Here is a 26031-nt window from a genome sequence, read left to right on the forward strand (position 1 = left end):
CATTTCAACAAATACATTATACGAAAAGATTTATCAGTTTTTTTTTCTGTTATAAAAATATGTTTATCATGCTACTTGACTATTATTATAAATTAATGTTTATAATTAAAATAGAAAAATAGTATGGTATGCAACTGTTTATATAATATTTGTTATTTTATTTATACTTGTAGAAAATGGCCTGGCCTTTTATGTGGACCTGTATATTTTCAAAAACTTTATCATGGAATTTACTCCATAATCAGTGGCGGATCCAGACCAATTATTTGATGGGGGCACGTAACTAACAAATATATTAAATTAATTTAAATAAAATAAATAAATATATTTAAATATTAAATCTGCAAGAAAAAAATAAACTTCAATTTTATTCAACTCAGAACTTTTTTTTATAAAATAGTTTTATAACTATTTTCTTTACAAATGTAACTAATCATATAGCATACTATTACAATTAAAATTAATTTGAATATATATAAAAAGTAGTCTTCAAATTTACACATTCAGAACAACATATCAATATCTTACAGAACTTGTTTATAATCAATTAATCATATCATAAAGAACTAAACTCTAAAACATTAAATAAGACGTTAAAAAAAGATTAAATAAAAATGAATGGAGTAATTAGTTTTTTCTAGTAGCAATTGCTAATGTCTATTATTAAAAATAAGGACCTAAAATGTGCTATAAAGTTGAAATTTAAAAATGAGGTATATATTATAATGGAAAGAACTATTAAACACACAAATAAGTTGACAAAAAAAACAGACAAATAAAGAAGACAAAGATATGCTAACACAAAAATAATAATATTTACAATAAATAAAATGTAGGGAAAATCTCACTAAATAATTACCGTGAAGAAAGATATTGTAATAATGTAGTCATGTCATACAAGACATTAATTATACACCAAAAGATAAAAGTAAAACCAGGGAAAAAAGAAGCAAAAAGTTGGTTTCGAACCATGTACGAAGTCAACAGAAATGGAGAATCTTTACCAACTGTTCCACGAAATCATTAATAAATGTTTACTAAATAAAATTGTAAAAGTAGTTGGGGGCACGTGCCCCCGTAGCTGATACTGTAGATCCGCCCCTGTCCATAATATAATGTAAACTCGACCAACAAGAGTTCGTTGGCAACAACCAGCAACAAAAATTCAAGAATCACAAAAGAATCATAGCAACTTTTATATATCGAACATTCTTACCAAATAATTCATTTTTGTTTGTTAATAGATACAGATTGTACAGTTATGCTTTAGAAAATAAAAGTGCTGTTAATCGATATCACATGTGTTTATATATATAATGATTTATAGATGGATGTTTTTTTTTTTTGATTTATAGATGGAAGTTGGGGATCAAAACCTTGTAAGGACATCTACCAAAAGCCGTAGCTCAATGATTAACAAAGTTATATAAATATATAAAGATAAGTTAATTGTTGGAGTAATACCTACGACTCTATATATCGACGCAACCACCATGAATATGAAAATGCAAAAGTCTGTTAATTAGAGAGGTGTTGTTCACAAGGAGGACCACGGGGCTTGTTACTCTCTAGCTAGTTGAAAAATGTATTTTATTTCAGTATTTTACAAGTCATTCCCACCAACACTTCCAAAAATATATATATAAGAAATTGCTGACTAATAATACAATAAAATGACAAAGCATGGATTTAATATGTCAAATAAACATACTTAATGAAACGAAAACTGCGAAATTAAACTAGTTATAATTAAACTATAAAATGTAATATACAAATACCTTCTCATATTCAAAACACAGTTTTACAAGTTTTGTTTAATCATGCAGTTCTATATATCATATGATTCATTATACAAAAGAAAAAGGCCATACGCAGAAGACCAATGACGTAATTAACATGAAATCCTCTAAAAAAGAAAAGCCTCAAAAGTTACAAAGGGACAATGGGAGCCAAGGTTTTAAATGTTTTTTATAACGAAAATAAACATCTCTATATTAAACGCCTTCAAAAACTTATCAGCACAACCAATTAGACGATCAATCACATTTTTCATAACCGATAATCATATAAAACTATTAACATACCTCAATTCAATATGGGCCGCATTGGATTTTCTTTAGTTGAACATCAAGTTTGTATTGGATCTGATGTGCCCGGGACGTTCCAACCCGCATATGAACGGAAGAAAATTTATACTCTTCTCTACTTTTGTTCCAAAATAAGTTAACTCACGAGGCTAACTTTTTTTTTCCTTAATCACGGGTTATCTGGATCAAAGTTAAGTAATGTCCTAAGGAAGATATTACTGACGACTAATCTGACCTCTAATTTTCTAATGAAACATAATACATGACTTCATTTTCATCGGGCTATCTAACTTAGTTATAAGTCTCAGGCTATGAATTAATGATTAACCAAAGGTTGAGAAAAACAAAACTATAAAGATGATAGAATTGCAACTGATTTCATTATCATGTAGAACCAATGTCTTGCTGACAAAATTTAACAAAACAAATTGTAACAGAAAGTGAAATAATAAAAATGGCAGCAGTATTTTTTTTTTTTGGACAACGGCAGCAGTATAATATGATATGAAACTATGCTTCAGGAACAATTGAATGCAAATGAAGAGCCGGATGTTGCTCATGCATGGGGTACCCAAACGGCTTCATGGTTCATATTGTTAACACTTGTCACGCATTAGTTACTCTACCGACTCATACTCTACTGACTCACAGACTTGCTATTAAACTCCAATTCTTACCGTTTGTTGATAAAACAGAACCCAAAAAATAATTCAAATACTAAAAGAAAATAAAAAAACAGAACCAAGAAACATACCAGAAAAGAGTTGTTTCATCAAACAAACAAACTGATCACATATCAGAAACATATAAAAAAAAGCAAGACACTAAAGAAAATATATAAAGAAGATTGAAACATCATCGAAAAAGAATAGAAAAATCTTTAAAAGACAGGACTTCTTCAAGATACATAGCAACATGACGGACGCCCACACTGCCCGGACGATCGTTGGAATAATCGGTAAGTCCTCACAAAAATTAATCAAACATACATTTCATAGTGCAATCAACAAAACAAACCTCGCTAATTAATGAAAAATAAGTAATTAATTATTAACTTTATTGATAGTTTTTTGGGTTATCATATATATGTTCAGGAAACGTGATCTCTTTCGGCTTGTTCTGCTCTCCAATGTAAGCACATACTGTATTAGATATTCTTTGTTTCTGCATGTTGTCATAAACCATTACATGCAATGAAATATATTTTATATACTATATGTGAAAACTATGCAGACCAACGATGATAAAGATATGGAAGATGAAGTCAGTGTCGGAGTTTAAGCCAGATCCGTACCTAGCCACGGTTTTAAACTGCATGATGTGGAGTTTTTATGGACTTCCTTTTGTCCATCCCGATAGTCTCCTCGTCGTTACCATTAATGGAACTGGTCTTTTCATGGAACTCGTTTATGTCACTATCTTCTTCATCTTCGCTACCTCAGCTATCCGCGTAAGTTTCTAGTTCCTTAATGTGAATACGCATGCATGCACGTTAATGCTCTTTTTTTGTAACCAAGAAAGATTTGAGATCCTTATTAGATGTCTTACATCATGAGTTATAACGGTCATCTACTCTAGAACTAACTTTCAGGTGTGAGTTAGATTCATTACTGATAATGGTTTCTAATAAGCGTATTTGATTTTTATACAGAGAAAGATCACAATAGCTATGGTGGTTGAGTTGATATTCATGTCAGTGGTGATCTTCTGCACATTGTACTGTTTGCATACAACAAAACAAAGGTCTATGCTTATTGGGATCATGTGCATTGTTTTCAATGTTATCATGTATGCTTCTCCTCTAACCGTCATGGTAAGCTATTATTCTTATTCATTTCTCTATAATATTAACTATTCTTGTATCCAAAGTGCGATCACTCTAACTTGTTAATGATTTGACTAATGAGATCATACAGAAGATTTGAAACCAACATACTAGCATGAATGAGCTAGAGTTAGAATACTCATGAACACGACTACAATAGTCTAGACTAATCACGGATATGCCAAGAAACGGTTTCTATCATTGTTTTCTTCTTCTTTGTTGTCTTGTGAACTAACATTTAATGTGTTTAATTAACGTGCAACAGAGACTTGTGATAAAGACAAAGAGCGTGAAGTACATGCCGTTCTTCCTGTCACTAGCCAGCTTCATGAACGGAGTCGTTTGGGTCATTTATGCATGTCTTAAATTCGACCCATATATTTTGGTAAACTTCCTTTTTCACCCCTATAATATGTTCAACTCAATTGTTATATCTTTTTATAGGCGCTAATATATTGGTCTGTTTCATGAAAAACAGATACCAAATGGCCTTGGATCCCTATCCGGATTAGTACAACTTATATTATACGCAACTTACTATAAAACAACGAACTGGAACGATGAAGATGGAGATAAAGAAAAGCGGTTTACTAATGCTGAAATCCAGCTTGACCGAGCTTGACACTTGCAGCTATGGATGGTAGTGTCCAGCTTCATCGTTAGGTTAAGAATTAGAATCAGAAGAGATGCTAATGAAGATACAAAAATGAAGAACGAGGAAGCCCCGAAGTTGTAAGCTTTTCTTGAGTAGGAAGAAAGAAAAGGATGTCACTTTTTTTTTTGTTGGTTGGAAACTGAAATGATTATAATTTTGGCAAGTTGAATCTACGTAATTTGTTACAGTTATAGTAGTTTTATTAGATTATTTTGTACTCCTCCGTTCTTAAAAGATAGACTTTTTAGTATTTTCACGCATATTAAAAAAACACATTAAACTATCATAATAAATGTATCGTTTTCTGTAATTTTCAATAACTTTTAACCAATAGTAACTCAGTAAAATCAATTAATTTTTTTAAAATTTACAATTTTTTCATAAAAAACATAAAAAATATCTTTCTGACACAAACGTTTTTTCTAGAAAGTCTATTATTAATAGGGAGTAACATTTATGGAAGCTGTAAAAGAACCATAAGAAACTAGCACGTAATGATTCTTGCTGCTCCTTGTGTGATAAAAGTTTCAATATACTTAATAAGGTAAGCAACCACAATGACTGAGCTTTAATTGTGTAACAAGGGTTTGATTTATAACTATCATTAAATTAAGGTACGTACGTATAAGTTTCTTACAAGCAAACATCATTAAGTATTTGAGTTTCCTAGTTCCCTTCTTGTCCGATATGTTGATGTTCTGTTTCCTCTTGAATCTCTGTGATCTCCAATCTTCCTGATCCATCGCCACCAGATTCAGAGAACTTAGTGACCTTCTGCAACTCGTCGCTCACACCTGACTGGTCATCACTAGCAGCAGCTACTACTTCCTGGTCTATCTTAGCTTGTGGCTTAGGACGGCGAATGGCCTCGGCTGCTTCTGGCATAACAACTGGAGGTGGTTGCGGAGGAACCCATGATCGCTGCTTCTGGATAGCTGCTGGTTCCGTTGTACTTGTTTCGTTTCGGATACCGATGGAACGTGCCGTTGTTGTCTCATAACCGAAATCAGCAGATCTAGGGTTCTTCTGTTGCCACCATGGACCTTTGGAACTCTCGTCTTGAGGCGGTTGACCATAGTCCCATGGCTGATAATAGTAAGAGATCATGTGTAATCAAATCAGACCAAGATTCATCACAAAGAGTGTTTGTTTTAGATCAAAATTAAGTTTGTACCTTAGCTTTAGGAGCGATGCGAGGATTTGGTAGCTGTTGGTTTGGATTGGGTGGCATGTCGTTAATCTCCTGTGTTTCAGTGAAAGTGAGATCATTATGTCACAGAGAACTATAAGGTGAGTCCAAAAATGGTGCAAAAAAAAAAAGAAACTGGTATTTATTTTACCCGAATGTTTGAAGGCTTCTCTCCTCTCTGGATCATAGACATTATCTGCAACATAACCAGTTTTCAACACAATGTTACGAAGGTTAGTAAAGATTCATTATAAACCGCATGAGTCTGCAGCGAACTTTATAGGTTTCAGAACATTACATCCATGTATGACTTTGGATGAGGGGGCTGAGAAGAATCAGCTGGTGGTGCAGGAGGAGAAGTAGACCGTGCTGCTATTATTAATTAGTTAGAGAGAACCAATCTAATAAAATGCTAAAGAACAAAATGCACACCGAGCCAGAGAGAGGGGGTAACCTGAACGCGTGTCATAATCAACGTTGCTGCCATTTGCATAGGGTCTCTGCATCACATATCAACGTGTTCTAAAATGTTACCAAAAGAGACTACATCAAGTTCAAGTGGAGATCATTCTTCTCTTTGGGGTGTTTTTGGTTTCAGATTCTCTTTCTATTCACTCATGCTCAATAAAAAAGTTGTTTTGGGTTTTATTTCTGTTTGTGGATCATTTACTCTATGCATCAAAGATTATTGCAAAACACTTCGACCAAACTCACCCTTTCTGCCGGAGTTTTGACCAAACCACTATAGACCTCTTGGTTAGCTGAATAAACTTTGGGGAGGTTGTTGGAGTTCCCTGAAAGTAAGAAGTAAAAACAGAGGATTACTCTTTAGATCAAGAAGCTTTGACAGTGGCTCTTAAGATCAACCAGAGGCAACTAGAACCTATATGGCTCTTGATAGGAATTAAGTTGTAACTTTTTCAAAATTAAGATATGAGTCTGGAGAATACAAAAAAGCTTGAACACTTACTTTCGAGATAACGGATATTATTGCTCAAGGACTTCATTTCTTGTACTTGGACGCCTAAGAGTTGCATCAACTCCTCAAAATTCTTCCTCTCTGACAGCAAGAAACAATGCACAAATTTGGTTTCAGTGGGAAAGGAAGAAACAAGAGTAGAAGTAGTTACAGAAAGAAAGAAAGAAGAACTAACATCTACCTTCACTCTTGGTTTTCATCATTTCCTGACTAACCCTGGCTACATCAGAAGCAGCCGCCGAAGCAGCTTTGGCTGTAGCTACTGCTTCTTCAGCTAAGCTAGGTTTTGCATCAGCTTTCTCCAGAGGATCATTTTCTTCTTCCGACATAATCTTACGGACCCACGATTTTAATCTTGGGATAAGAGATCTCTGAAACAAAAACGAATCTGACTTCAGTACGATCTTGATTTTGTACAAGGAAACTAATACTACAAACTTGCACTCCACATAGAGGAATCAGTAAATTTCAGAAAGGAAGAAACAGCTTTCCAACACCCTAATAATCCAGATAGAAATGTATTGGTGGTCTAATAAACAGCTTTCCAACACCCTAGTCAAAATGGAGAATGAAACAATGAATTACAAATGTGTTATGGCCTAACCATCTTATTCCTTACACAATCATCTTAACACTCTGCATATAAATGGACATAACAGAGGGGTTTGAGATCAACGGTACCTTGACAAAAACAGCAGTTCCAGCACCAGAAGCGGCTAATACTCCAACAGCAAGAACAGCATGGTACCAGCGAAAGCGAGAGCGCAAACTTGGAGGCGGAATCATAACAACGGGAGCAGGAGCATGCTGCACGGCTTGTATCTGCCCTTGCACCGCTTGCTGTCCATCTGTTCGTAACATAAGAATATCATAAACACACCTCCAATCAAGTCATCAAAGGAACATATATGTCTCAGCCTCAGGCTTATGTACCTTGACTGGTAACAGCTGTCTGCTCACTTGGTGATGGATCCTACATGATCAAGATATTTACAAAGGTAAAAAATAATAATTCCATATGATCAAAACAACAAGAAGCAGTAAAGAAGAGAGAGAGCTTTTACAGGGACACGGCGGAAAGCTTCGTCAATCTCTTCCTTGGTGAGACCTTTCCTCTCAAGAAACGATCTTCTGTGAATCACAGGAGACCCTCTAACTCTCGGATGAGAAAGGAACTTGATAGCGTTCTCAACCTGATCCTCCCGTATCGGTTCAGAGTTCTTAAACACAGACTCCAGCTTTGCAGTTTCGCTAACTTCATTCGTAGCCTCTGTAACAACAACACAAGAAAGGCTCAACCTTTTCTAGGGTTTAGACACTTTAGTAACTCGTTCAATTATAAATAGTTTTCGTGGGATCGAACCTGAAATCGAGGGGTTTTCATGGGTCTGCTGATGAGTTGCCATAGCAGCAGCAGCAGCTCACCGACCTTCAGCGAATCCAAATCACAAGTGACAAAGAAGAAGAGACGAGTGATGTGAGAAGCGATCTTCTCCTCTCCAGAGAAGAAGAACAATAAAACAAAAAGGCGATGATGATGATGATTAATCATCGAGGCGTTGCTCATATCGAGAGGCCTGAGACTTAATGGGCCTCAGATCAGATGGGCCTCGAAAACATTTCTTATATACTTTTAAGAATAACTAGATTTTTGATCCGCGCTTTTAAAGCGCGGTTTTTTTTTTTAATTGATAAATATTTAGTAAATGTCACATTTTTATATATTTGTGTTTTATTTTATAAAAGACTTAAATTTTTTTTTTATATATCGTATTTCATTTTAAATGACTATTTATGTTTAAAAAATTAAACTTTATTTCTTTAATGAATTAAGTTGGTATAACTCTGATAAATTAATTTTATTATCTGGTTAATATTTTAATAAAAAAATTATATACTTTTAATAAAGATTTATACTTTTCAATGAAAAACTCAATTTTTTAATGAATGCTTAAATTATATAAGAAAAGAAAAAAAATAATAATTAAGAATAGTTGAAAAAAAATTATTTGAACTTCGACTCAATGGCTCCAAAGAAAAAAAAATGTGAGAATTGGATCTGATTTTTTAATCGGTCCAAATGGCTCAAGAGAGATCTGATGTGGGCTGGATCCAAAAAAAATAGCCCAATATAAATGTGTTATTAATATTAGTTGATTGCACTTAATGAAACATGCAATGTTAGTAAAAAAAAAGAACATGCTAAGGTAAAAAAAAGGATCATGCTTTAATAGTATAGATGGTCGTTAATACAAAATTCGTAAATTAATAAAATAATGATTAAATCCTTTTTAAAATTAGTAACAATATTTGGTAACATATTCTAACAATAGTGAGGAAAACGTGGTTATTATAAAATTTATCCGATTTCTTAAAGACAGACTTTAACTTTGATAGATGAGAATGAAATAATAAAAGATGGACTGGATATATAACTATTTAAGCACTAATGTTTTGGCAGATTGAGAATGAATGTGTTATTTCATTACACTACAAGAAAACACAAGTTTTACGAGGGCAGTTTTCCTCGTGATTTCGTCGTGAAAGCAGTGTTACGAGGAATTAGCGAGGAAACCCGTTTCGTCGTTATACGTTTGTCGTAACGCATATATCCTCGCTAATTCGTCGTAGCGTAGCGAGGAAATAATTTCGTCGTAAAAGCGAAGAAGAATATTTCGTCGTAAAGACCACGTAAAGCTTCCACGTAAGGACGTCACTAAATTTCCTCGTAAATACCTCGAAAGCCATTCCTCGTTAAAGCCACGTAAATAACTCGAAAGTAAATACTCGTAAAGTAAACGTAAATATCTTGATAGCTTTCCTCGTAAAGACCACGTGAATTTTCCACGTCATTTCCTTGTAAACATTTCCTCGTAAAAACCTCGTTAAGCTTCCACGTAAAGAAGTCGCAAAATAGCTACGAAATTACTTTGTTTCATTATTTTACAGAAATAAAAAATATAATTAAAAAAATTATTTAAATTATTAATAAAATTAAAATTCTAAAAAAATCAAAACCAAAATATTTTATATATAAATAAGTTTTGAATTCATAATACAAGAACCGAAATTAAAAAGAACTAAGGGTCGTTAATCGCCCGGTAGAATTCATCACTCCTCGCCGTTACGTCCGCCTCGGCATGTGAGTCGTCGGTTGGTGACTACCTGGCTCACCGAACATCTCTCTGTAATGGGCAGTAAGTCTACCTTTTCGAACCTGAGAAAAAAATTTAATTTTTTAAATTTCCGTCAACAGTATATTTTCCAACATTATCCACCTAATCAACACTAAATAACATAAGATCCGTAAACTTATCTAAATTCCCTATACTAACCGCCTAACCTACCTAAACTAACCAAATTAGAGAGGAATTAGAGAGGCTTACCATTGCAACGAAACAGGGAGGAAGTGGAGAGGAAGTAGAGAGGAAAGAAAGAGTGAGCGCTCGGGGTGTATATATAAGATTACATTCCGTCGCAAATTCCTCGTAATTTTACGACGAATTACAGAGGCCCGTGTTTTTTTTTACGACGAAACAGCGAGAGATTACAAAGGCCCGCGTTTTATTATACGAGGAAGTTACGAGAAATTACAAAGGCCCGTGTTTTTTAGGTACGAGGACGTTACGATGATTTTGCTTACGTGGAATTACCGAGGAAAGCTTCCCTATAAATATATACCCGTAACTCTCCTTCTCAACCCACACCCAAACTCCCAAATCACACCCTATCTCACTTCATACTCTCAAATCCAATCCTATTCAAATTATAAAAATTTGAAAAAAAAGGAAGAGAAGAAGATATTGGAATTTATGTTGGTGAGACTTAAGTAATATAATTGCTGGAAGTCTTGCCACATGTAAATCCAGTATATTTTTTTTTTTTTTCTAGTTTTTACGGTACGAGGTGTTTACGACGATTTTGGTTACGAGGTGTTTACGACGATTCCGTCCTACGTGGAATTAAAGTGGGCCGCGTTCATCATTTACTTTACGTGGTATTTACGACGAATCTCTCCTACGTGGTATTTACGACGAATCTGTCCTACGTGGTATTTACGACGAATCTGTCCTACGTGGTATTTACGACGAATCTGTCCTACGTGGTATTTACGACGAATCTGTCCTACGTGGTATTTACGAGGAATTCGTCGTAAGTTCGACGTTAACATACGAGGAATTAACGAGTATTCCATTTAAATCCCTAAAACCCGAAACCCCAAACCCCAAACCCCATATTCCTTATCTTCTACTTCATATATTCCAAACCCTATCTTTATTTTCATTCCAAACCACAATTACTTATTTTCATTCACTCAGAGAGTCTTACGTGGAATTAGCGTGCCCCGCTTTCTTTATTTTTTTTAATTTCGTCGTAAACTCCTCGTGGCCTTACGACAACCTTACGACGATTTTGGCTTGCGTGGAATTAGCGTGCCCCGCTTTCTTTATTTTTTTAAATTTCGTCGTAAACTCCTCGTGGCCTTACGACAACCTTACGACGATTTTGGCTTACGAGGAATTAACGAGTATTACGTATAAATCCCTAAAATCCGAAACCCCAAACCCCATCTTCCTTATCTTCTACTTCATATATTCCAAACCCCAAACCCATCTACCCTTGAACCTCAATCTATTCTTTCACCTCAAACCCTATTTATAAAATATTCCAAACCCCAAACCACAAGTCCATATTCATAATTAAAATAAACTTTCACATTACCTTATTCATAAATCAAACTCCCACATTATCTTATTCATAAAACAAACTACATAAAATCAAATACATCAATCGGATACATCAACATTCTCGTCATCACTAGAAACATCATTATTTTCATTAAACTCGTCTTTAACAGCTTCGTCTGTGGCATCGTCGGTAAGATCTTCGTACTCGTGATTATGCGGATCAATGAGAAGGATGTCATCAATTTCTTGTTCAGGTTCCTCGACTTCATTTATCTGTTCTTCTTGCAATGGTGGTTCTTCTCCACTGATAATTCGTCCTCGAGGTGTAACTTTGATCACAGCTAACCAATTTATACCCGAATCTCTCATTCGAGGGTATGGAAGGAAGCTAACTTGGTCTGCTTGTGAAGCTAAGATGAAAGGCTCGAATTTGTTGTACCTTCGTCCACCGTTGACATCAACTATACCGAATTTGTTAGACCGAACACCTCTGTGACGACGGAATCGAACCATTCACATTGGAAGAGGACGCATTTCAGCTTCAATATCCCTGGAAATTCGACTTCAATAATCTCCGTCAAGATCCCGTAGAAATCTATTTCCCCTTTCACACATATTCCATAGTTACTGGTCGTCCGCTGTCTACCATACTCATATGTGTGAAAAGTATAGCCTCGTGTGAAATTACAACGAAAATTAATTGGATGGCCAAAAAAAACGTGAGCTACCTACCAAGTTGGTGGATTCAAAATTTCCTCGTTAAGTACACGTAAAGTATTTCGTCGTAAAGAACTCGCGAAGTTTACGTGGTATTTACAAGGAAATAGTGTTTCCTCGTAAAAGCCACGTCAATTTACATCGTCTTTACGACGAAATTGTTTTGTCGTTACCTTACGACGAAATAACGATGCTTCTCTTTTTCCACGTACTTTCCTCGTAAAATCAACGTACTTTTACGAGGATTATTTTTCCTCGTTAATTATCCTCGTTAAACTTACGTTTTCTTGTAGTGTTAAGGTTAGTAGTATAATCTGCTCTCTCAATTGAATGAGAGTATTTACATCTTGTCGTTTGGGTCTAAAATGATATTATCATTGTACAAATCGATGAATAACGTAATCATTTACTCAATGAATGAACCATATAATAGTGTATTAGTGTCTTGTGTATAACATGTATTGTGTTCTACTTTATCGTGTAGAACATGTTTTGGTCTGTCAAATATAAAGTTGGTATATTAGTGGTTTATATGTGGCGAAATAAATATAGTTAGGTAAACATACGGTTATAATAGTTAGCTAAACATACGGTTATAATTTGTTATAATTTGTTATTGGGCTAATAGATGGTAAGACCAAATAAGTGTTACTTAAATGAAAGGGTGCAATAACCTTGTATAGGTAGATTTTTTCAGAATGTTTCTCTTTTAATAGAATAGATTAATTGTTACGAATTAGCAGATTAACCCGTAATCAAGTAAAACTATATAATTGATCCGCTCTTCTTGGATCGCAGTAGCCCTGCGACTTTGCCCGAACCAAACCGAACCCGACATTTTCGGTTCGGTTATGTTTTCGAGATCGGTTGGTTTGTACGATTTTAAAAATAATTTGGTTTTCAGTTCGGTTCGGTTTTTGATTTTTTTTTCGGAAAAACCGAAAATAACCGAAATTAACAGTAAATAACCGAAAATCCAAACCGAAAATAACTGAATTTAACCGAAAAATTCGATTTTTTTTTTAAAATCTACACCAAAATTAACCGAAAATCATAAAAATCGATTATTTTTGAAAATTTAGGTGAAAACCAAAAATAACCGAAAACCGAACCGAACCGAAATATAATTCGGTTACTCTCGGAGATGGTTTTTAAAATTTCGGTTAACCGAAAACCAACGGTTCGGTTCGGTTTTGGAAAACCGAAATCGCAGGACTAGATCGCAGCATGCAATGAGCAAAACACTTTCCCAGCTACTGGTCTTAGAATTTGTTTTTATACCTATAATCAAAGATCAATACATAACTAAGTGATTGAAGATGACATGTGTGTGAATCACAAAACATAAACCTACCACTTTTTTATTTGAAACACAAACCTACCACCTTTACTTTGTCATTTTCTTATATAACTATGATGATGCTTTTTTTTTCAGTTAATATAAAGAGATTAGATGTTCTAAATAGGTCATCATAACACTATTTTTAGGATACTCTTTTTATAATGTAAATTTTAAAAATGGGATCATTTATAAATGTAACACCATTGAGAACGTGTCGTGTCGTTACCTTGATAGAGGTTGATGGATCTGAGCATAATAACGTCAAACGAAATCACAAAAGGAAAAAAATCTGAACGTGTAACCATTCAGATTGCATTCTTCTTCTTATCATCTTTCTTCCAAACTATACTTCTTCTTCTCTCATCATCGAGTTTAGAATAAAAAAAAAACAAGTGAGAAATATTCGATCTTTAAAAAAAAAAGGACTGATGATGACGCTTACCTCACTCTCTCCAGCTGATTCCAAATCTCTTTCTTCCTTCTTGGATACCTCCTCCAGGTTCAATCCAACCCCCAAACTCCCAGGTTTGCATTCCAAAAAAGCTTCAGTCTTTCATTAGTTTTCGTTAACTCAAATTCTCTGTAAAAATTTTCGATTTTAAACACTAGTTGTGAGATTTAGCTCTGAAAGTTTGACACTTTTGGGTTAAGTTAAGTTGTGGGAGGATGAAAGTTTACATCTTTGGGAGTTGTCACAGGTGGGTTTAGTTTGAGGAAGAGGAATCAACGGAGAGGTTTTGGAAAAGGAGTCAAGTGTTCAGTGCAGCAACCTCCTCCTCCAGCATGGCCTGGGAGAGCTGTTCCTGAGTTGCCTCGTCAATCTTGGGATGGGCCTAAACCCATCTCCATCGTTGGGTCTACTGGTTCCATTGGCACTCAGGTTCTTTGTTTTATTTATCATTTTAGCTCCATCGCTTGGATTAAGGCATTGTTTTGTAGTTATTGAGTATGACCAGACAGTAGATTATGTTTGAGATGACTAGGCATTTATATATTTTTCATGCCTCCAAGATATACTTCATTATGATGATACTGAATTAGTTGTTTTTTTTGAATCATTCTCATGGATAAGAACTTACAGACTCTTGTTTTTTTTGTTTATATGCAGACATTGGACATTGTGGCTGAGAATCCTGACAAATTTAGAGTTGTGGCTTTAGCTGCTGGTTCCAATGTTACTCTCCTTGCTGATCAGGTACATAAGCATCATGCATCCGTTTACAAGTAATCAACTCTCCCCAAGTCATCATTTAGACTTCCAGGAATCAGTTTTTATCTCTCAGTTTTGTAATTATCATAAGCAAGATATTGTAAACTAGATGCTTAGCAAATGAGCTCGAGAAACATCTATCTTATAGCTCTGTGACACTCTTCTGAATGCAGGTAAAGAGATTTAAACCAGCATTGGTTGCAGTTAGAAACGAGTCATTACTCAATGAGCTCAAAGAGGCTTTAGCTGATTTGGACTATAAACCTGAGATTATCCCTGGAGAGCAAGGAGTAATTGAGGTTTGTGCACTCTTTAAAAGTTCTGATCATAGTTTGTTTTTTAGATCCTCATTGATTTTTTTTTTTTGCTTAAAATTCATCAACAGGTTGCTCGCCACCCAGACGCTGTAACTGTTGTTACCGGAATAGTAGGCTGCGCTGGACTAAAGGTATACATATATACTCCATTGTATTTTTACTAGAGCATATGAGTATGAATGTTAGAAGATGATTGTTTATTTTCATGCAGCCAACTGTTGCTGCAATTGAAGCTGGCAAAGACATTGCTCTTGCTAACAAAGAGACATTAATAGCAGGTGGTCCTTTTGTGCTTCCACTCGCCAACAAACATAATGTTAAGATCCTTCCAGCAGATTCAGAACATTCAGCTATATTCCAGGTATCAAAATATGATTCTGGTGATTGCCATACTATCTCAGGCGATAATATCAATGTTCAAGAAATCTTTAGGTGGCAATTAGGTGCTCTATAAGGGATTACTGATTTTTTTTAACACCTAGACCGATTTTTAGAACACTGGGCGAACTTTTCTTATTCTTTTATGTTGTTCTCTAGTGTATTCAAGGCTTGCCTGAAGGCGCTCTGCGCAAGATAATCTTGACTGCTTCTGGTGGAGCTTTCAGGTTTGTTCTCTTTGGATAAGATTTGTTTGTTAGTCATTCTCGTTTGGTAATGGAAGTTATTTACACTGGATGTTGGTTTATAGAGATTGGCCTGTTGAAAAACTCAAGGAAGTTAAAGTAGCAGATGCATTGAAGCATCCTAACTGGAACATGGGAAAGAAAATCACAGTGGACTCAGCTACGCTTTTCAACAAGGTTAAAATCATTTGCTTTCTCAAACTAATACTTGCCTTTGATCAAGGTGTAAGATGTGAGTTGCTTGAAACCAGGGTCTTGAGGTCATTGAAGCTCATTATTTGTTTGGGGCTGAGTATGACGATATAGAGATAGTCATTCATCCTCAGAGCATCATTCACTCCATGATTGAAACACAGGTCTTGCTTCTAGAAGAAACTGCATTTTCATCTTCTGGTTTCAGAAATAAAGAATCTATTAACATATATATGTAATTGTTTTGTTCCATAGGATTCATCTGTGCTTGCTCAATTAGGATGGCCTGATATGCGTTTACCGATTCTCTACACCATGTCTTGGCCTGATAGGGTTCCTTGTTCTGAAGTAACTTGGCCAAGACTTGACCTATGCAAGTAAGCTTACCACAATTTATAAACATTTCCTCAGTTTAATCAAGTGTTTAAGCTTGGTTTCAAGATTTTTAATCACCACCAAAAACAAAATCTCCAAACAATTTGTTGGTTTAAGATTTGTGACTTTTTTGGCAGACTTGGTTCCTTGACATTCAAGAAACCAGACAATGTAAAATACCCATCAATGGATCTTGCTTATGCTGCTGGACGAGCTGGTGGTACGATGACTGGAGTTCTCAGTGCAGCTAACGAGAAAGCCGTTGAAATGTTCATTGATGAGAAGTAAGTGTCATCTCAATTGTTGTTGAAAACGAATCACATTGTTTTTATTTACACATTCTTTTGTTTGCAGGATAAGCTACTTGGATATCTTCAAGGTAGTGGAGTTAACATGTGATAAACATAGAAACGAGTTGGTATCATCGCCGTCTCTTGAGGAGATTGTTCACTATGACTTGTGGGCGCGTGAGTACGCTGCTAATGTACAGCTTTCTTCTGGTGCAAGGCCAGTTCCTGCCTGATACATAGTTGTTGGAGGGATATTGATTAGTGGAAGTGATTAAGAAATGTTGTAAGAAGTTTAGTGCAGAATGTATTTACTTTAACACCATTTTGGCAAAGGATTATCTGTTCTAAGTTGTACTTAATATATAAGTGATCCAAACAAGCCAACCCGAAATTAAAAACCCAAATGGGACATTACTCTGTCGGTTTTATTTTAATTGTAATTTTTTTATTGGTTAAAAACACCCAATAACATTACGGATCTGACTGGTGACCATTCGGAAAACAAGAGGAACGGATTAAAAAGGAATGTTCGGGAATAAAATAGCAGGAATGAAAAGGAATGGTTGTTCCTTATCACTTTTAACAAGGAATACTTTTGTTCTTTAATTCTCTACAAAAAAAGGAATGAAAGGGAATGAGAGGGAATTATTATTCCTTGTGAATGATGATTTTTTTCAGAAACGTTAGGGAATGCATTATTCCTCGCTGTTTCCTGGTCACCATTCATACCCTACGTTTTCACGTAAAATTTTGAAAACAGTAATTCTGTCGAAAATATAATAAATATTAACTATTTTTGATAGGTGTAAAATTTTAACGTCAACTTATTTGAAACATTAAGTTGGATTATTGTTTTCATCAATAGTTATTTATTTTCTTTCTTATCATATTTTAATAATTTAAGAGGATAAACTTGGATTAAGAGAACTAATCAACGATCATTTCATCTTAGAGTAGGAATAAAGAGTGCATTGACCTACTCCCACCGCTAAAATCATTACGAATAATTTTAAGTTGCAAATCATATATGAAACATATCTTCGCATTGGATTAATAATTTGTTTGGTAAAATGCGATTTCGAACAACTTGCTTGTTATTTTGAAATGATGATGTTCTTTATGTAGGTATTATTATTAATAAGTATACTAGGATAACAACTGGGCGGTGTGTATGATAAAAAAAGCTTGCGAGTTATCATTAATCGTAATTTTCAAGTCATTCTTTTCAAAACGTGATTTGGTGTTATCAAGTATCAACTTATCTGAGGCTCTACTGCGTTTCCTAAAAGACACATGCACGAGTTGTAGGCTATACTTGAGATTGTATTTTGATTATATATGAAGCAATAAGAGTTGTTATAGTGAGAATCTAAGAGATGCTTAATATGTTGAATTAGTTAGGATGGTAAGATGTTTAGTTGATAATCATCCAAACCGTACAAATGTTACCAATGCTACAAGAACTACCAACAGTGAAAATGTGAAACCCACTGTAGTAAGCATTAAACATGTAAAGCGAAATGTATTATACAGTTTCAAAAATATTCCAAAATGTTAATTTCGTTGTGGACTCCACTGAACATGTTTTAAACCTAGCCAGTAGACACCAAAGATCAACTTCAATTATATAATGAATCGACGGCGACTACTATAGAATTGACCTAGTCTTTTCCGAATACACGTTTTGTATGCGGTTGAGATAACTCGAGTTACGCAATCAACAATATGAACACATAACTCCCTTTATAGAAACTTGAACAAGATCTCAAGGCAAACCAAACTTTCCTACAATATCCACCTAAAGTGTTTTCTAATCCAAATTAATAAATCGGTATCTATATTTATAAAAAAGCTACATTCGAATCCACACGTCAAAGGACCACACTCTTCTGTGTCTAAACAAAAGAAACATGAAACATTCATCCAAGTTCTGAATATACATGATACATGAAGTAGTCTGAATTATGTTTAACCAAAGTATGTGGTGATTTATTTGTAGGGCAAGAGATTGATTTCATTGTGTTTTGGATCTAAATTATGTTTAGTACGAAATGTTATTTTTAAATCAGAATTTCTAAAAATCGACTTTGAACTTAGTTATTTATATATGTGTTGGAATAAAATGTATAAAACCATAGTCTCCATTACAAGTTCACAACCATCAAACCACCAAAACTTTACCTAATCCAAACCGACACATCGAGGTTCATACTATAAAAAAATTCAAAACATGCCCTTTCTCGCCTAATTAACACTCGAGATTTTCTCAGAAACCAAAAGAAAAAGTTTGAGAGAGAAAATAAAAAGTCAAAAAGAAACCGAAGGCCACTTAAAAGTCCGCGTCTTCGATGTGGTTGTCTCTTTCACGAAAGAGCCACGTCACCTTTTAAAAAGGCCGTAAATGACGACTAAGCCCATTAAAATTTTTCAATATTCCCATCATATCCTTATTAAACGGCCCAAACGTCTGTCGTTTCGTCTCTTCGCTTTTCTCTCCGACCACCGAGGACGACGGTTCTTCTTCTTCTTCTTCTCTGTGATCAGAGTTGGTTTCACCGTTCCCTTCGCTGCTGCTTCTCACGTAAAGAAGATTCCGCATCTTCCATCGTTTATTGCTTTTGATCTTGCTCTGTAACGAGAGTTCTTGGAGATCGTCGTCACCGCCTTTTGGTGTCCACACGCAGTAACTCTCCGGCGAAACGCCGGTGAGATCCTCCTCCGCCTCCGAGGAAGAATCCGACGTTCTGTCTCGCTCCTCGCTCATTAACTTTCTAAGCGCCGGTCTATGGCGTCGTGGAAGAGTACTCGTAGGCGGAGACACCGGAGCATTTCCAGTTCCACCACCGTACGGATTCGACGGACGGATCTTACCGTTGTAGAAAATCTCGTCGGCGGTGGCTATGGGGTGGGAACACCTGCGGCTTGGACAGTCGAAGGCGAACTCGAAGTCATTGTCGTCGTCGCGGTGGAAGTCGAATTGTTGCTCCTGGTCTCTGAGTTCCTGGACGACTCCGGCGGCGATTGCGGCGAGGTCTACGGCGGAGGAAAAGCTGTCGAAACTAGGAGAGTTGGGGGAGTAAGAGAGTAACCGGCTCGTCTGCATTTCGGAGGTTGGAGAGTCTTGTCTGAAAACGTTAGAGAAAAAAAAAGATTGTACGCTTTAAAAATTGGGTCCCGTCGAGAGTGTATATATAGTTATATACGGGAAAATTATTAGTATTTTTTAATTATTCTTGGAGAAAAAACAAATTTTTTTTTGTATGATTACATTAGAGCATGATTATTGCTATAACCCCATTTGGGTTTCTTAGTGATTAGTTTAAGGATAAAAGTTAGTTAAGAAATTTAGTTAAGAAACCCATAGATTTTATGCTTTATTGGGAGTTTCTTAATTAGGGGTTCTACAAAAATTTATGCATAATTGAAATATTACTTACTCAAATATTTATGCATATTGTATCATAATACTATGAAATACGTTCTCGTGAATCTCATCTTTGAGCACAAGAAAAAGTCTTAGAAGGAAACGCAACTTTCTTGTTCTCCAAGTTTAGTAGTATTAACAAAAAGATAGTATATGACCGCCAAAAAGTCCCCTTACATAAAACCCTTTCCATTTTTTTATATTATGTACCGGCAAATGATAGCAATTTCTAATGCAGAAAATTTCTTTTGGCCACATTTTATATTAAGTCTTTGTTCTGAGAAATACCAGATAGATTCAGGTTTGAGGCCCTTGATGTTGTATTAACAGAGTCTTAAATCTCTTTTCTCTGTTCCTGAAGCAATGTTTCACGTGAACAAAGCCGCAAGACTAGAAAACTATGTGTGTTCAAGAAGAGCACATGACGTTAACCTTGAGCATCTGATAGCTTTCCAATAAACGGGATTTGTTAGGGTCAGATAAAGCAAGCTTTGCAAGTGTCTTAAACTCTTCAAGCTTTGATACAGAGGAAACAGAAGATGGTGATAATGTCCCAAAGACACCATCTGCAACTAGTTGCTGAAACAAGGAGAAGTTTTCTTTGAACTGAGAACTCTCAAACATGCACATGAGCCTGGCAAAAGAGAAAAACAGACACTGTAAGAACTCGAAGTAGCTTATGAAACAAATCTGCGAAACCAAAGACGAGGACTTCCGTGACACTACAAACAACAAAATTAGACCACGAGACTAACGTGACACAATATAACAAGACCAGAAGACCACTTCCACGAGTTTCATGCATGTTAAACAACCTGGCCATCCCAAAGTCTGCAACTTTAGGGTTCATCTCAGCGTCTAAGAGAACTATACTAGCCTTTAAGTCTCGATGAATAATCCTCAGTTGAGAATCTTCATGGAGATAAAGAAGCCCTCTTGCAACTCCTGCTATGATTCTACACCTCACATCCCAAGTAAGTATCCAACGTTTGTGTTCATCATCAAAAAATATAGATGTTTTGAAAACATATTTTACAATGAAAAGTTCATACCTTGTAGACAGATGATCCAAATCCACCTTGTCCAAGTTTATTTCCCGCTGAGAACTCATCGGTTGCGATTAAGATCATGCCGAGATCAAATCTTAACATAGATTGACCATCCGAATCAGTCTAGAGCAAAAGCATTGGCTTGGAGAGCTTTATCAATTTCATCAAAGGCAATAGCTTTAGCTTTTTCCTCTTCAGCAAGAACCTAAACAATAAGTAGAATCCATATCTCAACTTAAGAAAAAAAAAAAAGAGGTTCTCCCAATTAAAAAACTCTCATCAATGTAAAAAAAAGGAATCACCTTTATGATTGCAGCAGTTAAAGTAGTATTCCCATGTTCTACATTCCCAATTGTTCCCACATTTACATTTGGTTTACTGCAAGAAAGAACACTTTTATTAAATCAAGCTCCAACCAATTCAAAAATACAATCAAACTCACTTTCGAGCGGATGTGGCCATCGATCTCCACAGAGAAGTTCTGAAACTCAACGGAGGAGAGAGATCATCCGATCGAATGAGAGATCCACGGAGAAGGAGACAGAGAGAGATTTATCGGGTAGAGAGGAGGCCTAACGAAGTGAGATGGAGTTTAAGGTTTCGTTTGAACCTTGTAGGTGTGAAGGAGAGAACAAAAAGCCATCGTCTTCCCGCGGAGAACACAAGAGGAGACAGAGAAGACGAGGCACGAAAGAGAAGAGGAGAGAGAAAAAAAAAACCCTCATTATTTAGTTTGCTGACACGTGGCTTAGAAATCCCCTTTGTAATCGGTCACAGAAATCCTATATTAAGGATCGATAACAGCAATTTTCTTTAATTTTGATTTAATTAAATGCCTCATTATTTTTAAAAACCCTCTTAAGGACCCCGGTTAATGGTGCTCTTAGAGCCAAAAATGTTATAAAGTTTAGTTAAATCAAAAACATCATTGATCTAAGAAGGAGCGTAATAGCCACTAAACCAGGAATGCTTATATTTTAATGGCCAAATGATAAATCTTCCATTTTAATTCAAGTGGTATTAGTATTTAGAAACGTATAACCCTGAATGAAAAATATGTTAGCAGTTATCTTCTTCCATGTCACTCACGAGGTGATGAACTTGTCTGTTCAATTATTTTCCTTTATGTAAGTATAAGATTGATTATTCAAATGTTTATATGATGTCATTGAAATGACGTATGCAAACTTAGGCTAGAGAAGTCTGCTTAGGATTATAGTTACCAATTTATCATCCGTTGATTCCATATATAGTAATGAACAAAGTGAATTAATGGCCGAAAAAAAGAGGCGACATGTCAAGGGAATAAATCTCCTTCAGTTCCTCAGCATTCTATCAATTTGGTTAACCATTGTAAATCTCCAAGCTCTACTTTGACAACCAATGATCTTCATCCCCAATGGATAATAGTTTAACTATCGTCATATCATCATCAATGGTGGCGCCCAGGACCAACACATCCAAGCTTATGTCCGGTTTGTACATCGCCTCACTTGCTTTTATGCCCACCGTATTCTCCATCTTCCTTCCCACAACATTAATGCTCAGTTTAATTAACCCTCCTACATATAGTGTCAAATAAACATAACCTCCAATGTATATCTACAGCACTCTAGTGGGACTGAAATTATCTTCCTCTCAAGTTCCTAGCGTATGTCTATATATATCCGAATTAATTTTACTTAATGGTGGAACACAGTACATTTGTTTCTATAATTTTCATGAACCAAATAGTTTTATGCGAAACAACAAGAAGAAAACTGATAACATGCAAAAGGGAGAGAAAAACAGAGAATTACATATGCTGAACGAACGTACTATATATATATAGTCATTTACATACATTCAAATCAAGTGTACACACGAATCAAATATCTTCACAAGATTCCCATCAATGTGTGTATATTTGTACATTATTACTACTATTATATATATATATATATATATCATTTGATCGTATATGTTGCTTGACAATTAATCAAAATTTTAGATTATCCTTCATGTAACATACGATCGATTGCTGCAAAAAAAGAAGAAATTGTATCATGTTAGTGGAAAACTATTATCACTAAAGACTAAGCATAATATATGCATACTTTTTTACAGTAAATTTAGAGAAAATAAAAGAGCTAGAAAGCTTACGAGAAGGCAGAGAATGACACAAGCAGCCGCACCTGGGACCAATGCGTACCAAAAATTCAAGTGATGGAACTTCGCTCCATCTATGAACATTAATGGTAAGCTCGCCGCTGTAATTTTTGTTTATTTATTAGTAAAATGAATTAGAGAACACAACTTAATTAAGACCGCGCGCTCTATTAAAACTTAAGAAAGTAGAAATCATTTATTTTTGGCAAAAAATAATGAGACAATATAGTTTACCAGGAGGATGGTTGGCTCGAGCAATGACCATAAAAGCTATGGAAGCGGCGAGTGCGACGCTCCTGGCAAGCCAGCCTGGTCCAAAGACGGAGAACGCTACCACTCCAATGGCAGCACAACCTATTTGAGCCAAAAACATGTTGTATTTCTGAAAAATGTAAAGAAAACAAGACATTCATCAATTAATTAGTTAAGTAATAATATAATAGAATGACATAACTACTACTAGCATTCAAAGTTGCTATTTAAAAATGATGTGATGCCATCTCTTTCCTATTTTACTATTTTAGCATGATGTGATGGCACACCTAGGTTGTGACTTGATACATGAAAGTAAATATTAGGTGGAAGTTGTTATCTTCAATAGTCAGAAAGAAAATATATTGGACCTCTTTAGTTTTTTTATTCCTTAGAAAAGTGAAAGCACGAGAACAGCATTTGAGGAAATTTTTTCAACTAGTTTGTCGATGTGATAGAACTACGTTCTACTTTCCACTATAGCGATTCCTCACTGATTTTGTTGATTGTACACGTTCAAACCCTAGTTAAAGCTTACTTTGGTGTTTACATTTTGGCAAAGAAGCGTTTGTGTTCAACCGCTTGTTATGTTTATATAGCTACCTATATATATATGTAAAAGGGGTTTAAAGATTACCCGAGCAGCAGGAGCAGATGGAGTGATGAAAAGAATGGCGGAGACGGCGCCAAGTGGTGCCACTGACATTGAAATTCCTTTTGGAGATAAAATGTGATCAATTCTTCCCAATATTGCCATTGCCGCAAACGCTCCTATTTACAAAGAAGATTAAAATTTAAGAGACGAATAACTTTTATAAAAAATATTGTAACTCCATTTTTCTTTTTATAGATACTTTTTTCTTTGTTATAGATACAGACACGGTAATTTCAGAAAATAACATTTTGTTGTATTTTTCATCAACCAATTGCTAATTTTCCTAGTAAATGGGCGGATTATATGTCTAGTAGAGACTTAATTAGTTGAATCATCTGTTTTTTTAATTGGAATTTCATTGAAAGTCAGACTTAGTTCAAACCAGAGATGGGTAAATATAATGCTAGCTGACACACACACACATAAGAATATGATTTCATACTTGTTGGAAGAAGTCAGCTATACATAACCTTTGAATAATAGGAATCTAGTGTCAGCATAGGTAAAGAAAAACACTAACTAGGATTCTCATGACACAAACATCAGTTTGACTATATATACACATATATCTATATATATATATATATCTATTACGATTCAAGTATAAACTGTAATTAACAATCACATAATCTTTGGATATATTTATCTGAAAACACAATTATTTTCTGTCTTATACAGATAATATTTTCCCCAACCAATTAAAATATATCTAAATTTCTTGCTTACGCTTATTTCTTCACGTTTGTCATGAAAAACCATACCCTAATTTCAAGGTAAATTCGACAAAATTGTCACACTCTAAAGACAGGTCATAAACGACCATTGGCCGTAGGAACTAGGAAGAGACACCATCTCTCTCTCTATATCCAATTTTTTTAATCTCTCCTCGTCTTTTTTTTAATTTTATATTTTTTTTGTGTACCACATCTGACTTTTTAATTAGTTAATTAATTAACTTTGTTTGTTCTCAACTTTTATACCCTAATCGCCAGTTGTAGTTCTTCTGATTTACGAACAAAAACGCATTAGTGAAACTTATAATCTCAATATCATTTGACAAAACAAATGATAATCTTAATTAGTCATTAGCATATAAAAGTTCCTTAAATAATCCACATACCAGCTGCCGGCCAGATGACATCACTCAGCAATAGAGGCGTCGCCACCGCCGTCTTATCTGGCTTCCAAGACTCCCACGACGACGGAGCCGTCAAGTTTCCCGCTGAAGCCACCACCGTGGTTACTCGCTGCCGACGGCTCAAAAAAGCCGGATACCTCATTTGGCTCAAGGATTTAAACTCAAAGCATCTATTATAAGTAAAGAACCCAAGAAAATGCCTGCTCGAAACCGCAGCAACCATTGCCGCAGATCTCGAAGCCGTCGTTGAAGAGGCGTTCCGACGAAGATGTAAACCAGCCGGAGGAGGTGGTGGCCTTACCGGAACGGTAGACATGGTAAAAGGTAAGGTGTAGAACAAGATAAGACCGCTCAAAATCTAAAAGTATCACAAGAAAGGCTAAAATACTCTTCGTCTTTGCCCCCCTTCACCAATAAGAGAAGGACAAGCGATTAGCATCTCTTTTATATACGCACGCAGCACATATGTGCATATTATATAGATACTAGATTAGCAAATACTTACGTACCTAATCACAAATCTATCCGAGAGCGATGGAGATCGATTTTAATTTAGAAAATATGCTAACTATAATTATCACGAAGTACTCATCAGAACCAGCACTTAAATAAATTTATATAACTAATTTTAAATCAATTTTTTTTTTATGTTTGTTATATCGCTAAAATTTTAAGCTTGATCATGTGCATGCTAGTCGACTTTGTTTTTTTTTTTCTTTTTTGTCATAGTGCCTTTTAATTCCCTGTATATATATAGCAGTATTAATGAGTTCACCGCCATTTTTTTTTTCTTAAAATGAGTTCACCGTCATGGGCGTAAATTTTACTATTAATAATTGCAGAGTACAGTTTGCAATTAATTCATGCAAAAAAATA

The 26031-nt window shown here is 35.2% G+C and overlaps 6 protein-coding genes across 7 annotated transcripts; 2 read left to right on the forward strand and 4 right to left on the reverse strand.

The window, feature by feature from the left end:
- Positions 1–2806: 2806 nt before the first annotated feature.
- LOC125598865 (bidirectional sugar transporter SWEET5) lies at positions 2807–4787 on the forward strand. Its single transcript, XM_048772605.1, has 6 exons — positions 2807–3045; positions 3182–3218; positions 3321–3537; positions 3739–3900; positions 4178–4297; positions 4391–4787. Exons 1-6 carry the CDS (start codon positions 3003–3005, stop codon positions 4532–4534), a joined length of 723 nt encoding a protein of 240 aa, XP_048628562.1. The 5' UTR covers positions 2807–3002; the 3' UTR covers positions 4535–4787.
- A 296-nt stretch (positions 4788–5083) lies between these two features.
- On the reverse strand, positions 5084–8299 carry LOC125598864 (peroxisomal membrane protein PEX14-like). The gene is made up of 12 exons (XM_048772604.1): positions 8099–8299; positions 7800–8005; positions 7669–7708; positions 7417–7583; positions 6917–7106; positions 6727–6816; positions 6471–6550; positions 6211–6256; positions 6055–6125; positions 5908–5952; positions 5742–5810; positions 5084–5653 (listed from the first exon to the last, which is right to left on the reverse strand). Exons 1-12 carry the CDS (start codon positions 8139–8141, stop codon positions 5234–5236), a joined length of 1467 nt encoding a protein of 488 aa, XP_048628561.1. The 5' UTR covers positions 8142–8299; the 3' UTR covers positions 5084–5233.
- Positions 8300–13712: 5413 nt separating this feature from the next.
- LOC125598866 (1-deoxy-D-xylulose 5-phosphate reductoisomerase, chloroplastic) lies at positions 13713–16848 on the forward strand. Its single transcript, XM_048772606.1, has 12 exons — positions 13713–14007; positions 14181–14362; positions 14591–14677; positions 14866–14991; positions 15078–15140; positions 15221–15370; positions 15547–15614; positions 15698–15809; positions 15884–15988; positions 16080–16201; positions 16337–16483; positions 16554–16848. The coding sequence occupies exons 1-12, from the start codon at positions 13911–13913 to the stop codon at positions 16720–16722; spliced, it is 1428 nt and encodes a 475-aa protein (XP_048628563.1). The 5' UTR covers positions 13713–13910; the 3' UTR covers positions 16723–16848.
- Positions 16849–18560: 1712 nt separating this feature from the next.
- On the reverse strand, positions 18561–19671 carry LOC106364114. The gene has a single exon (XM_013803745.3). It carries the CDS (start codon positions 19590–19592, stop codon positions 18876–18878), a length of 717 nt encoding a protein of 238 aa, XP_013659199.2. The 5' UTR covers positions 19593–19671; the 3' UTR covers positions 18561–18875.
- A 341-nt stretch (positions 19672–20012) lies between these two features.
- Positions 20013–22530, reverse strand: LOC111213337 (cysteine-rich receptor-like protein kinase 44). The gene is made up of 5 exons (XM_022715074.2): positions 21405–22530; positions 21265–21340; positions 20966–21167; positions 20729–20869; positions 20013–20547 (listed from the first exon to the last, which is right to left on the reverse strand). Exons 3-5 carry the CDS (start codon positions 21022–21024, stop codon positions 20322–20324), a joined length of 426 nt encoding a protein of 141 aa, XP_022570795.1. The 5' UTR covers positions 21025–21167; positions 21265–21340; positions 21405–22530; the 3' UTR covers positions 20013–20321.
- Positions 22531–22764: 234 nt separating this feature from the next.
- Positions 22765–25888, reverse strand: BNAA09G06210D. 2 transcript variants are annotated; one of them, XM_013805727.3, is made up of 6 exons: positions 25665–25888; positions 25138–25560; positions 24000–24133; positions 23345–23492; positions 23105–23211; positions 22765–22982 (listed from the first exon to the last, which is right to left on the reverse strand). In XM_013805727.3, exons 2-6 carry the CDS (start codon positions 25469–25471, stop codon positions 22941–22943), a joined length of 765 nt encoding a protein of 254 aa, XP_013661181.1. In that variant the 5' UTR covers positions 25472–25560; positions 25665–25888; the 3' UTR covers positions 22765–22940. The 2 variants fall into 2 exon arrangements, with proteins under 2 accessions (XP_013661181.1, XP_048628564.1); XM_048772607.1 differs by having other exon boundaries at positions 25661–25821.
- Positions 25889–26031: the final 143 nt, after the last annotated feature.

Source organism: Brassica napus, unplaced genomic scaffold, assembly GCF_020379485.1.
Source record: "Brassica napus cultivar Da-Ae unplaced genomic scaffold, Da-Ae ScsIHWf_1768;HRSCAF=2400, whole genome shotgun sequence".
NCBI classification, from domain to species: Eukaryota; Viridiplantae; Streptophyta; class Magnoliopsida; order Brassicales; family Brassicaceae; genus Brassica; species Brassica napus.

Excerpts from the sequence above, each read along its gene's own strand:
- LOC125598864 (XM_048772604.1), bottom strand. The coding sequence starts at position 8,141 with ATGGCAACTCATCAGCAGACCCATGAAAACCCCTCGATTTCAG. Across the intron at positions 5,811-5,907 it reads AGAAGCCTTCAAACATTCGG|GAGATTAACGACATGCCACC; the intron begins GTAAAATAAATA and ends ACTGAAACACAG. Across the intron at positions 5,654-5,741 it reads GCATCGCTCCTAAAGCTAAG|CCATGGGACTATGGTCAACC; the intron begins GTACAAACTTAA and ends TACTATTATCAG.
- LOC111213337 (XM_022715074.2), bottom strand. The coding sequence starts at position 21,024 with ATGAGTTCTCAGCGGGAAATAAACTTGGACAAGGTGGATTTGGATCAT. Across the intron at positions 20,870-20,965 it reads TTGGATCATCTGTCTACAAG|AATCATAGCAGGAGTTGCAA; the intron begins GTATGAACTTTT and ends TGTGAGGTGTAG. Across the intron at positions 20,548-20,728 it reads GCAGACTTTGGGATGGCCAG|GCTCATGTGCATGTTTGAGA; the intron begins GTTGTTTAACAT and ends CTCTTTTGCCAG.
- BNAA09G06210D (XM_013805727.3), bottom strand. The coding sequence starts at position 25,471 with ATGTCTACCGTTCCGGTAAGGCCACCACCTCCTCCGGCTGGTTTACAT. Across the intron at positions 23,212-23,344 it reads TCGAGCCAACCATCCTCCTG|CGGCGAGCTTACCATTAATG; the intron begins GTAAACTATATT and ends CAAAAATTACAG. Across the intron at positions 22,983-23,104 it reads GTGTCATTCTCTGCCTTCTC|CAATCGATCGTATGTTACAT; the intron begins GTAAGCTTTCTA and ends CTTTTTTTGCAG.
- LOC125598865 (XM_048772605.1), top strand. The coding sequence starts at position 3,003 with ATGACGGACGCCCACACTGCCCGGACGATCGTTGGAATAATCG. Across the intron at positions 3,046-3,181 it reads GACGATCGTTGGAATAATCG|GAAACGTGATCTCTTTCGGC; the intron begins GTAAGTCCTCAC and ends ATATATGTTCAG. Across the intron at positions 4,298-4,390 it reads AATTCGACCCATATATTTTG|ATACCAAATGGCCTTGGATC; the intron begins GTAAACTTCCTT and ends CATGAAAAACAG.
- LOC125598866 (XM_048772606.1), top strand. The coding sequence starts at position 13,911 with ATGATGACGCTTACCTCACTCTCTCCAGCTGATTCCAAATCTCTTTCT. Across the intron at positions 14,008-14,180 it reads TCCAACCCCCAAACTCCCAG|GTGGGTTTAGTTTGAGGAAG; the intron begins GTTTGCATTCCA and ends GAGTTGTCACAG. Across the intron at positions 14,992-15,077 it reads GAGAGCAAGGAGTAATTGAG|GTTGCTCGCCACCCAGACGC; the intron begins GTTTGTGCACTC and ends ATTCATCAACAG.
- LOC106364114 (XM_013803745.3), bottom strand. The coding sequence starts at position 19,592 with ATGCAGACGAGCCGGTTACTCTCTTACTCCCCCAACTCTCCTAGTTTC.